The following is a 13,430-nucleotide window of genomic DNA, read 5'->3' as shown; positions in this document are numbered from 1 at the left end:
TATATGAAAGGGGTTGACCGTGCGGATCAGTATCTTTCTTACTACTCGATCATACGAAGAACAAAAAAATGGACAAAGAGAGTTGTCATGTATTTGTTAAATTGTGCTTTTTTTTAATTCTTTTAAAGTTTATAAAGTATTAAATCCGACCAAATGGCTAACTTACAAACAGTTTTTGCGTAGTATAAGCAAATTTTGGATAACCGACCATATCGTTGAAATCAACGCAATTTTGAAAGAAGCGGGGCTATCTACATCACGATTACCAAGAAGAGTGAGTAAAAGTGATCATCCTGGTAGGTTATCACTCGATATCAAGAAGCATCGAATGATAAAAATTGTTACAGATGGTAAAAAAAAATACCCACAAAGACAGTGTCGAGTGTGTTCGGTGCACAAAAAGAAAAGTTTGACTAGTTATATGTGTACATTTTGTGACGTCCCCCTACACAGGGGTGAGTGTTTACATAAATATCATACTTTATCCAAATATTAGAATAATAATTTTTGTGCGGTAATTTATTTATAGTGAATGGAATATTTTTTACGAAACCTTCCTGTAAATATGTGATTAGCACCATGTATTTTAAACAATTTGTTCTAAAAAGAAACACAGCACTGAGGAGCAATATATGGTGAGTGTGAATTCCAAATTTCATTCATCATCCATTCAAAAAATAACTGATAGTTTGGAAGATAGAGCGATTTTTGTAAAATTCGATTTTATTTCAACTGCCGCTGGTTTTCGCCCGCTGCGTGTACCTGTAAATTTGTACTGAGGCCCGCGCAAAATGTGTTAAGGGGGATGCTTATACTATCAGAGGCGAAAAGAGGCACCTAACGGAAAAATACGAAGCTTGCATTTTGAGATTTTTTTTGATAATTTACAATTTCAACTGTAGTAATTAATAAATATGTATCTGAAAACACTAAAAAGATTTTTTATTTTTTTTTAAATTTAAAGATAAACTGGTAATTGTAAAAAAATGTAATAAAATGTGAATTCGTTGCAGGGTCAAATCTTATTATTACATTATATTTTATGGCCATATTTATTATTAAAATTTAGTTTATTACGTTTTAGATTTTATGTGGTGTAAATTTTTGACTAATTCATCGTTTTAATATTTTTTATATGTATTTTAAAAAACATCGATTTTAAAAAAAATATAAATGTGTATAACTTGAAATCCTTTTTATTTATATCAAATTTTATTTTAGGCATGGTCACAATATTGAAGCTCAAGTTGATATAAATAAAAAGGATTTTAAGTTATACACAAAAATATTAAAACGATGAATTAGTCAAAAATCTACACCACATAAAATCTAAAACTTAGTAAACTAAATTTTAATGATAATTATGACCATAAAATATAATGCAATAATAAGATTTGACCCTGCAACGAATTCACATTTTTTTACAATTGTAAGTTTATCTTTAAGTTTAAAAAAAAATAAAAAATCTTTTTAATGTTTTCGGATACATATTTATTAAATAATACAGTTGAAATTGTAAATTATCAAAAAAAAATCTCAAATTGCAAGCTTCGTATATTTCCGCTAGGTTCTCTGCTGGCATGCGTCTCCCCCTTAAAATAATAGTTACTTTAAAAACAATATCAATAAGACAAAATTTGAAAGAGGACTCCGGACGGCCGAAAAATATGAAAGTGGGCGTGATTGTTTTAGAGCTAGACAGCGTGAATGTGGGAGTGAGATGCACGGCGTCAGCGCGGTTTGATTGGCGAAAAGTCATATTCGGGAAATAAAAACTCAGCCAGAGATCTTTTTCGACCTAAATTAACTTGGATATTCAGGTACGAATAGTTGGACATTCGGGAGAATACCACGGAGTAATTGTAACTTAACATGGCATATTCAGGTTTTTTAAAAAAATATCTCTGTTCCTAGATAAAAATATATTGTGTTTATGAATAATTTCGGTAGAGTTCGATAAAAGAAATTGAACTTCATTAAAATGTCGATTTCGACAAAAATGGATATTCGGGAAACAAATCCTATAGCGACGAAATGTCAGCGATTGTTTCCTCATTACATCCGAGATCTCGTTATGTCCGAGATTGTAATAACCGAGTTCGACTGTAGTTATAATTATTACATAGTTGATATATAGACATCCCAATTCGTTTCGTTTCAACCATAGACTATAGATAAACATAGACGCCATCCGTTGCATTGCTAAATGAAGCTACGTGCCGTGCGTTTGGTTTGTGGGCGAGCGAACGCATTCGCCTATAAATGTTCGAGACCATAGACCATTTCGCTAGTGCTCGCACTAGACGCTCAGAATTAAAATATAATTTTCGGTTTTTTTACGTTATATAGTATTTTTAAGCGGTCAAAATGCAACCAATTAGGTAAATATATCCATAATTTAAGTTATTTTAAAGAAACACTAGGTCACTGATATTAAAATAAATAATAATATAAAAATAAATTGTCACGAACATGTATCAACTTACCTATGAAACGTAATACCATCTTCTTGCTTATCAGGACGGCTACCATATTTTAATACAACATGCAGAACCACCTTTCCTACTTAATTAACTAAAAATATTTACCACTGACTTTATGTTTAACACAAAAAATAGCAAATTTAGCAACACGAACAACACGCTACGTGAAGCGATTCAGCACGATTTGCCGGAAACCAACTTAAAAATATGTAGACCTTTTATCTTACTCTCGCGCGTGTCGCAGAGATTATAAGGGTGCCGAATACTTTCTCACTCGCACTCATGCATCGTTTTTGTTCAGGCATTGGTTTCAACCATGTCCGATCCTAATGGGATCATATGAGCCTCCACAGAGTGAACGGTTTGTATTAACTAACTATATCCGAGATAAGAATAAAGTAAGACACGCAACGAATTGAATAAAAAAGAAGTTGGAGGTAAGTAAATACGTAAATAAACATGGGAAAAAATCTTGATAAGCAAACCCAAGAACAAAATAAGTGACAAATTAAAAAAAAATTGTAAAACGTAAGAAAAAAATTTAGAATTTGAGGTAAGTGCACCACTGATTACATAATATTCTAAGAAAAAGACAGAGCGTTGTTTCTTTGAAAAAATCTTATGTCGATTTTAACGAAAAGTGCAAGGTAAAATAAAAGATAGTTATATTTATTTTAACTATAAATATGTAAGTCAAATGGATTTAGAGATATAAAAAGAAACCTTTTTGGCCCAGTGGTTTCTAGGTGTAGACTTTTGAAATTTCCTGAAGATCTCGAATAAATAATTAAAAATTATCAACACCTATACCGTATTCCTAGGTATCTACTATGATTGAAAAGTAGATCTTAATTTTTTGTATTTATGATTGCTTCGTAAAAAAAAACAATATTTACGGCTTTATGATGTGGCAGATAAATGAGCAACTAAATAGTGATCCAAATATTATGAAAAGTCCAACTATCAAAGCATCACGGCATAAAATTAGTAATACCACGATTATACACAATTTATTGTACTTACCTGTTGTTATAATTTTCTTAGTTCATTTAATCGTTGTTTTAATTTAATTTATTTTAATTCAAATTCATCTCTTATGTGTTCATTCACTGAATTGTTTACCCTGTCTTTGCATGCTTATATTCTTTATTATTTTCAACATACTAAATTATCAACCTCCACTTTTTGATAGGACGACAGACAGTAATAATAGGCACGTAGATAATAATTTTAAGGCCGTAGACAGGAATGAACGTTTGATGGCCCAAATATAATACAATAGTATGTATGTAATTAAAGTTAGGGTACAAGTCGGTTATCCTGGATACAGCGGCAAACACATTTTGAAAATAGCCGACATACTGGATTATTTGTTAGGATTACCTAACCTAACCTAATCTAACTTAATCTAACTTAAACTAACCCAAACTAACAAATAATCCAGTATATCGGCTATTTTCAAAATGTGTTTGCCGCTGTATCCAGGATAAGTATATAGAACAAAAGTTAGTGAAGTGGAAGTTTGTCGAGGCTGTTTTGATCGGGTTAATTTGTCTTTGAATAATAACTTTAATAAATTTTAACAATTCTTATTATTTTTAACATTGTATATTGTTCATAATTTTCGCGACTACCACGTAAATAGACGAATTTTATTTACTTATATGCTCGTATGCTTTCTTTATATTATTATGAAACTACATGTATTTCAAAATCGCTTTATAAAAGGTAGTTACGGCAAAACAGTAATAAATATCTGAAATAATTACACAACACTATGTCAAAAAGTGGAGGTTGATATATGTAGTCCATTGCCTATCGTCGATATCGCAAACAGAAAATAATATTATTGACACGAGAGCTTGGCTTTGAAAATGTCATACGTCTTATCTATGTGTGAGTGTGCTTTTATTTTCAATGTATGTGTGTGTGTATTTTGTATGTAGGTATTGTTTCGAAATAATTCCACGATGGCAGCACCGGACAGCCAAGCATCGGCTAAGTGTTGTCAATTTTGGAAATTATTATTTCTATCGATTCTATCGATTCGTTAATATACAAAAATACAAGATTAAATTTAAATAACTCCCGTAAAAATTAATAAATAATATTTTTAATTGAAACGCTAAACGTTTTTCGTGATTAATTGTGTCTAAACCGAGATTTTTCGATTTTAATTACATGCTTTCTAAACTATAAATCGATGTTTTTTAAATTTGAATTCCAATTTCCGTTTAGCGTTTCCCTAGGTAATAGATTTACGTACATTTTTATCGAAATTTTGATAATAAAACTTACGTCATTCATTCTTGCCACCCGATATAAATCTCCGAATTTGACATGTATTTTTGGTGTATAGAACTCCACGATACTTACGATAATTTTTTATTTTATTTTTCTCATTACTTTTGAATATATATTTACCGATTAATAAACTTTTCTAGCTATTTTTCGATAACAACTTTACCTAGAGACATCACCTTAACTAACTAATCACCCCATTACGTGTGACTCAAATTCCATGAATGTGGGAAACCCATCATTACCTACCAACCTATTTATTGAATGTAAAAATAAAATGATAATATTTTTAAGCAATATTATTTATAATCTACTTAGGCATATTAGATATTTTATAGCATTAAATTCAGAAAACCAAATCCGACAAATATAAGTCTACTTTTTATATACAAATAGGTAATAGTAAACGTGGGATTTCTGAAATTTATTGTAAAAACGTATTATAAAAATAACGGCATTTCTACAAGATAGCACAGCATTGCTAACTATGTATCGTCATTACAACTAAGCTAATCTACAAGTACGATATATTAATAAATATAGGTAATTGAATTAAAATTCATTATCATTCATATTAACGAATGATACAATTTTATGACGAAAACAACTTGTCCCGTGTAGATAATGATGATAAGGAATATCTTTTTTTTGTCAGGGGAGATGAAAAAAAATAACCTAATGTAACATAACATACTAAATCTATCATTTGTATAGTAAAAATTATCAAACAAAAAGCATCTCCCCGACAGAAAATAGTTTTCCTTTAAGTAATTATATTTTTGACACGTCAAATCAAATAATGTTAAAAACGTGTACTTGAGATTCTTATGATAGTTTATTATTATACCACAAAGAATATTAAATATAAATGACAACAAAAAAAAAACACGTGAAACTACAAAATAATATGATATACCACTGGATTATTCATAACAATACAGCAAAATATAGTCTATTTTTAAATACGTTTCTTGGTGTATTTATTTATAAGGTTGTATTTCCACGCAGCTGGATTTCTGAAACGCTTTCTTGATTGTCCTAGTTGAGATTCCATCACACTAACTAGGGAAACATTCATTATTAACACTTTACGGTCCGGTCACGCCACATTGGCGTCCTTTGCAAGCCGAACGTTACGATCCGGTGACGCCTACGTGGCGTCCTCACATAGGCATATCTTTACTGTGAAAAATAAATATGAAATTTAATATTTGGTTGCAAGATCTATCGACAGATGGTTGAATGACATGTGCAAGAAGTAAAAGCATGATGGAAAAAAAATATTTCGGGGTTTTTACAGAGATGGCGGACGTAATACCATTCAGTATTTTTTTTGTACCTATACCATTTTTTTTATTAGTTACAAGCCCATTTCTAGACGGCTGAATCACGAGACGTAAACAAAAACGGTAATAAACACTCAATGTTATATTCCAGTGTCGTCACTTCAACTTCGAAATTTAATTGTCGACCCTTTTCAGTGGTAGTCACCCATTTATGAACCTGCATTCTTTTTTTTTAAATGAACGCGATTTTTCGCTATGAAATTGCATCCTATTTGATAATTTGTCATTAATGGTTTATTACCCATGAAACATCCACCCACCATGCTTCATCATCCATGATAGAAATCTTAACTTGAAAATGAGAATAGTTATAAATGTGAACTTGTATCGCGTTGTCATTTTCGTTCGCTTTTTTCGGGAGATTATTGCTTGTGTAACTGCATAAATAATAGCTATTATTATTTATATTGCACTAATTTTATTGATAAATAATTAATCTAAGTATATTTCAGCTAGGATATATATTTTTTATTAGTTTTATCTCCAAAAAAACTTTTTAAAATGGAGGACCATTCGTTTTTAAACAGAGGAAAACTATGCGGATTGTATGTCAGATATTCCCAGTGACTGAAGATATCGGAGATTTTAGTGTAATTTTCAATCACAATCAAATATTTCCGTGGATTTCCGCAACTAATAAACGTTTAAGAAGAAAGTGTAAAGTGTGTTCCTCACATAAACTTCGAAAAGAAACTATTTACATGTCCAAACAGTGTAAAGTACCTCTACATCTACATATTGGTAATTGGTTTTCTTCGTATAATTTTAAAAAAAGTGTATTAGTTGTTAGTTCATTTTACATTCATAGTTTTATAAACTATTTCAAATAATTTCAGCTTTAGTGTGATAATAATTATTTCGTGCCTAGCCAGTTATCTAAAGGTATTATCCATAAGATTGAGTGTTGATTCAAATATTTTTGTGGAATGTAGATGTTTGTTTTACAATTCTATTGCTCATAGATTTTGTTATATGAATTTTTTACGCACGCCTCTGCACTGTTATTGGATTGTCTCGATTCCTACAATAATACCAAATTGTAATAAACGGTGGGAATGTATATGCGTGCATTTTATTTATTTGAATTTACTCGAAAATATGCACGCCACTGCACTGCCTCAGCCATAAAACCAATAAATCAGATTAGTGTTCGTTCGGGAATGAATGTGCATTTATTTTTAAACACTTCACAGTTTGTGTGAAGTCTTTGTTATTTTATTATATTTGATAATCAGAGATATGAGTATAGCGCTAAAAATGAATTGATACGTATTCTATAGCGGTGTAAAACATTTTGTATTTGAATATTTTATTATATTTTTTAATTAAAAAATAATATATTGTGATTGCTTTATATCAATAGGCTGTTTCCTTTACATTATATTTAACAAATTGAACTAATCTAATAACATATAATAAACAATTTACGAAAATTTACAAATTATATACTTTACCTTTATGGAACGCGGGCCAGAGGTTGACAAGTGTTAAATAAATGACACAATTTGATGCATTGATATATTTTAAGTATTTTCTGAAAATTTTGTTGAAATATATCAATAGGTTCAAAAGTTATATCATTTTTAACTTCGCGATCGAAATTTGTTGATTTTCATTAAAAAATACCGGATATTGGCGTAGGTTCTTCGCGAAAATTCGCGGACCGTATAGTGTTAAAAATAAAAAATAGTAAAATAGTTGGAGCAAAATTACGACCTTCCTCACTTATCGTGTTGACGGTTTGTACGGAGATTAAAGCATTCGTGAAGAGTCATTATTTAAATCGGGGCGGGGTGTCTGATTGGCCGGTTATGCAGAGAGGGTTTTACCAGAACAAAATTATTTTCAGAGCGGGTTTAGTCCGTCACCTCGATATCTATTTTGATTTTTTGAAGAAACAGAGAGGAATTTAAAACTCTCGCCTAGAACAGAAGATAGAATCGAAACGAAATTTGCCATAATTCGAAATTTTCACAAAAAAAAGTCCCTTAAACATTATATTCATATAAAACCTTACCTTTAATTCGAATTTCGTAATTCGAAATGATTTCAGAGTCCTGCCATACAAAAATATTCAATAAATCGTAATAAAGTACACTATTTCATGAGCCAGTCATTGAAAATTGTGACAGATTTTTCTTAAAACATCATAAATTACTTATTTTAAGAAGGTAATATGAATACGTGTATTAATTAAGGCGCTAAGTACCAAAAAAATAAAAACTGACATTTTTATAGATAAATGTTCTACATACCAACGCCAATAACGTCAACTATGGTCTTAGTGCCTCAAACAAGTCAAAAAAATACAGCAAATTATTTAAATCTGGCGACGTAAGTCCGTTGGCGTGTTTTATTTATAATGGTGTAAGTAACACTGCAGTGGTTAACGGCATTCAATATAAAATGGCTGACAGCGGTGTGTTGACACTCGCGAGTTCTTAATTCCTAAAATTATGGAAGCTGTCGAGATTGCTTCAAACTGTGAAACCACATTTTCAAAAGGTCTGCTTCATGCAATTTTACTACAATGACTCAGTACTTTGTAACCACAGGCAATACTACTTTTTGATACCTAGCGCCTTACTTAATTCACGTATTCATATAAATAATCCTGACATTTTATGACCCATTAACACACGGAATCGGAAATTTCGTAGGCACATCTATGATCGTAAACAAAATTAATGAAAATCAAAAAAAAAAAATTTTTTCAAAATTTTTATATTTTTCCTCCATACATATTTTGTAATTCGAAATTTTTTTCGATTTTCGGTCCCGTGGAATTCGTATTAACAAGGTTTTACTGTAATGGCCATATAAATTGTATGTTTCCAGGTGGGCCAAGCAAAAACAGATGCTACTGAAGCAGAGAAACTTGTTCAAAAGGCAGTGAACGAAGTTAATACAATCTTGGACGAATTACAACGCCTGCCAGTCTTAGATGATAAGTCCCTTGCGACACTTGGTAAGGAATTTGGTAAATTTTTATATTTGGTTACTATTTTGCTTAAATAAATCATGTATTTTTAACAGAAATATCTTTTTTCTTCTTTGAATAGTACCAAATATAGAATCATTTGAAAACAAGACCTCATTTACAGAATGTCGAAAACAGTTAAGTAGAATTTATAATCACATTTTTATTTTTGAAGTTGTTTCACTCGACTTGGTCACTGATGTACTTATATTCGTTCAATTCCCATCACCCTCAATTGTGAATTTCATCATTATAAATACGCTATATTGATTTTAAACCTTTCAGAACGGCATTTAGGTGAAGCTGAATTGGAATTAAAGCGAGCAAACCTCACTGCCCGCATTCATTCATTACAAGAAACGAGGAACTCACACCAAAAGTATGTTATTAATTCACTACTTTTCAGAAGATCGATTTGTGGACCATTTTGTATGGGAACTTGAATATTTCTGTGTAGAATCTAATAATTCGGAGTCGTTAAATTGGACTCATTCTTTTTCTGATTTTTGCATATAATATGTATGTATTATGGTTGTTTTGACATATTTAACTCATTTTTAAGACTTGTCACCCTATTCCTTTCGCTCACAATTAAAGTACTTGTAAATTACCAGTAAATAGTATTAAACTACATCTTACATTTTCCTTCATCAGGATCCTGCGGGCCTATTATAGCATATCACTTCTGTGATAAATATATCACATTTATCACTTTACGTATTCTGGCGGTTAATTATGTAAAAAAGTTAACTGTCAGAACTGTCAAAAGCTGATATCTGGCTGGTGACTGGCCATTCTGAAAACATTGACAATTTGACAGTAGTTTGTTGATAAATAAAGTAATAAATAAAACAAACAGTGATGGAATCATAGAAAATGATCTCAGAAGAACACATGAAAATCATAAGAAAATTGCTACCGAATTAAAACAATATGTTAGAGATCACATCAATTGCATTCCTAGGGTAGGATCCCACTTCCTGAGAGCTCAAACTTCCAACCATGTTCGATCTAATAACATTAGAAGGGCCTCCACGGTGTGGAGGTTTGTATTAACAGATTTTTGGTTTTTTATGAGATATGGAAGTCAGCCACTTGCTAAACCTATTAGGTCCATACTACTCATTCGCATATTGAAAAACAATATGTGTACTTGCCAGACCCAGGATCCGAACCTATGACCCACGACGCTATAGTCTGACGCTTACACCAGACTAACTAGCAGACTATTTATTGATGGCTCTTTAAATTTAGCAACACTATAGGCTATACAAAGGAAAGTGACAACAAAATGATCGACCTTTCGTGAAGTTATCTCAGTAATCTACGATCTTTAATACAGAATTTAATATCGGGCGCTTTCAGTCAAAAAAGATCAATGGTCAGCACAACATACACAAATTTAAATGATACACAAAAAGCAAAACAATTAATTTCGTTCAATGATCATATCCCAAATACAGAAAAAGCACGAGAGGAGAAAAAAAGGACATGAAAAATGGAGCTATCCCTGATCCAGATATGATAGTTTCATGCTTCGATTTGCAAGCAGTTCTTTCATAACCCTGTGGTGAAGTCTCAAACTTATATTACACCAGAAAACTTGCAACATATTTCACTATCTCTGATATTGCTGAGAAAAAGGGTTTTGTTGTATCTGGAACGAAGTGACTGCTAAAAGAGGTTCTAATGAAATTAGTAGTTGTATTTATATACCATTACTTGAAAAGGGAATTCTAAATAAGAATGTGCATCGTTGGTCCGATAGCTGTACTGGACAAAATAAGAATAAATATTTAGTTGCGTTGTATTTATTATTGGAAACAGTAAATATAAAGTCTATAACGCAAAAATATTTAATCACGGGTCACACCCAAAATCAGGGGATTACGATGCACTCACTCATTGAAAAGGATAAAAAGAGAATGCTAAAAGTGCTCCAGTCTTCATACCAGCTCAATGGATACCCATTATAGCCATGGCTGAAAAGAATGGTGAACCTTATAGAGTTGATGCAATGGCAACTGATGATATATTTGACCTGAAATTGCTGTCCGATGAGCTGGGACAAAATTATGTTATATTTGTTTGTGGAAAACCTTCCGTGTTAATTTGGACGAATGAAAATAACGGAAACATGCTAAAGTGATAACTGTTAAGAATAGACCTGCTGGGGTCCCAATAGGAATATAACTGTTACTTTGTAAATCAAAATGTAACATTTGAAAAATGGATTTTTTACATTACAGTTTTATTTCATTTGTTTACGGTCAGGTGTATCAAAGGTTTATAAAATTTGCAGTAACTTTTGTTTTGGTTTGATCATTGATTTATACTATAGATCCACCAGTATAAGTTGTCAGCAGAGTGAGGGTGAGGGCGCCACATGCTAAAATTTGACATATCATTCAATATTTTTTATACTATGGTGAATTTAGTTCTAAATTTGAACACCTGACGATTTATGGTGGTATATCTATAGTAAGTGGTAACAGGTTTTGTTATACTTAATAAATGTTCGTAAGTAATCATACGTAATCAATCATGTGTTTGTGTTGTTTCAAGGTGGCTGAAGGATTATGAAAAAGAGGCAGCCAAACTTCAATTGGATGTAGATAATGTGAAGGATATTAATGCAGCTCTACCAACCGGCTGCTTTAAAAAATTAAAACTGGAGCCATAAAATACTTTAATTCTGATAGCCTTATGACATTACTTTTATTTTTACTTGCGATTTCCGTTTTACTTTAATAAATCATTAACATTATCATTATAATAGTAGGTACATTATACATTCATTCTTCTCATTAGTGATGTTTCACATACCCAACTTATTATAATTTAATTACCTATTGTTAAGCGCCTGCTAGACGCTCATGCTTTACGACAATCTTACCTGCGCAAACCGGTTTTTATCGGGAAGTCCGTGTGTATGGAGTGGAAAACGGAAAACGAAAAGTGCTGAAAAAGCCTATATCGCGCAGGCAAGTCGTTATACTGTGCAGGCAAGTCGCAGCCGTCTAGCCGGCGCATAAGAATGTGTAATTGAATAAATAATATTATTCTTAGAATTTTCTTTTCTCTTGGAGGTTTTTAAAACAAATTTATTTTATTTTAGCTCGAGATTCTGCAGTCATTGTCAGTAATAAATCAATACACATCAATATTCATAATATTATTTTACAATAAATAAGACAAGAGCTGAATTAAAATTGAATCTTATAAATTATTCAATGCACACACTTATCATTAATAGTTAATTGAAATTTCAAAATAAATATTGTCTGAGCTTATATGTACTTTGTAACATTTAAATTGAATTATAGTATCGATAATCTAAAATAATTGTTCAACTGAAAGGTGTATAATGAACACGGGTAAATCTGTCTTCATAATGGATAGAGAGTGCCTTAAATAAGCCTTGTATTTAAAATTTAAACCAACTATTTAATGGACAGAGTGAACTACAGTACGTATTCATGTGGTTTTATATATTTATGAAATAATATTGTCGAAAACATTACATTGCGTTACTTATTGCGACAGAACAAAACTTTATTCCCATAATGGAAGAAACCTTATATAAAGAATATAATTATTCCAAATTTACACAACATGTTTGTGGAATTTGACTTCAATTACCAAAAAGTTTTATAATAAGATGAATGAATCAATCGTATCTGATATAATATATCTTTGGGTTGTTTGAAAATTTTCAAATTTTATTACATTGTATAACTTTATTTTTTAATAAATAATGAGAACCAAAATAATATGCCTATATCTTCAGAAGTAGTATTTTATATACTTGATTATAATTTGTAAACTTATACATAACATGTATGATGAGTGAATATAAAAAAATGCAATAAGTATTTAAGTTTCCTTCTACATAACTTCGTTAATTCTAAACCTAATACTTATTTCTAAAAATTGCAGTTTTCGAGAATAAAAAAACTAACATTCTATACAGTTCGAAAATTAGCATCACTTTACTAACTTAATTAGACACCTATAAAAAGACTATGAATGAAAAATGTTATTCTGCATAATTTAAATTTTCATTACATTTTAAGATAACTAATTGAATATTTAAATAATATTACTAAATAAAAAAAAAAAATTCATAATGTTGAAATAAGATCATTACTCACTGTTCAACTGTTTTAGTTGCAAATGTAACAAGATATACAGTTTTTTTTACATATTTTTAAATAGACATGGTGTGCTTGAGTAGTGTTTTGAAATCATTAAAAGCATTTATTATTTTTAAGTGAACAAATTAGTTGAATAATATCATTGTTTCTGTGAAAATATATT

The 13,430-nt window shown here is 30.7% G+C and overlaps 1 protein-coding gene across 1 annotated transcript in view; it reads left to right on the top strand.

Moving 5' to 3' along the window:
* Nucleotides 1–13,216, top strand: part of LanB2 (laminin subunit gamma-1) — a 124,458-nt gene extending 111,242 nt beyond the window's left edge. The window contains exons 24-26 of the mRNA XM_085947496.1: nt 8,969–9,098; nt 9,396–9,489; nt 11,676–13,216. Of these exons, the coding sequence (XP_085803622.1) occupies nt 8,969–9,098; nt 9,396–9,489; nt 11,676–11,793 (342 nt within the window). The 3' untranslated portion in view covers nt 11,794–13,216. The remainder of the gene's footprint in view (nt 1–8,968; nt 9,099–9,395; nt 9,490–11,675) is intronic.
* The last annotated feature ends 214 nt before the right edge of the window (nt 13,217–13,430 follow it).

This window comes from Rhyacophila brunnea, unplaced genomic scaffold (assembly GCF_057557595.1).
Source record: "Rhyacophila brunnea isolate RB1 unplaced genomic scaffold, BYU_Rbru_1.0 scaffold_1, whole genome shotgun sequence".
Taxonomy (NCBI): domain Eukaryota; kingdom Metazoa; phylum Arthropoda; class Insecta; order Trichoptera; family Rhyacophilidae; genus Rhyacophila; species Rhyacophila brunnea.
Note: the sequence above shows the minus strand (reverse complement) of the source record. Positions and strands in the feature narration are given on the sequence as shown.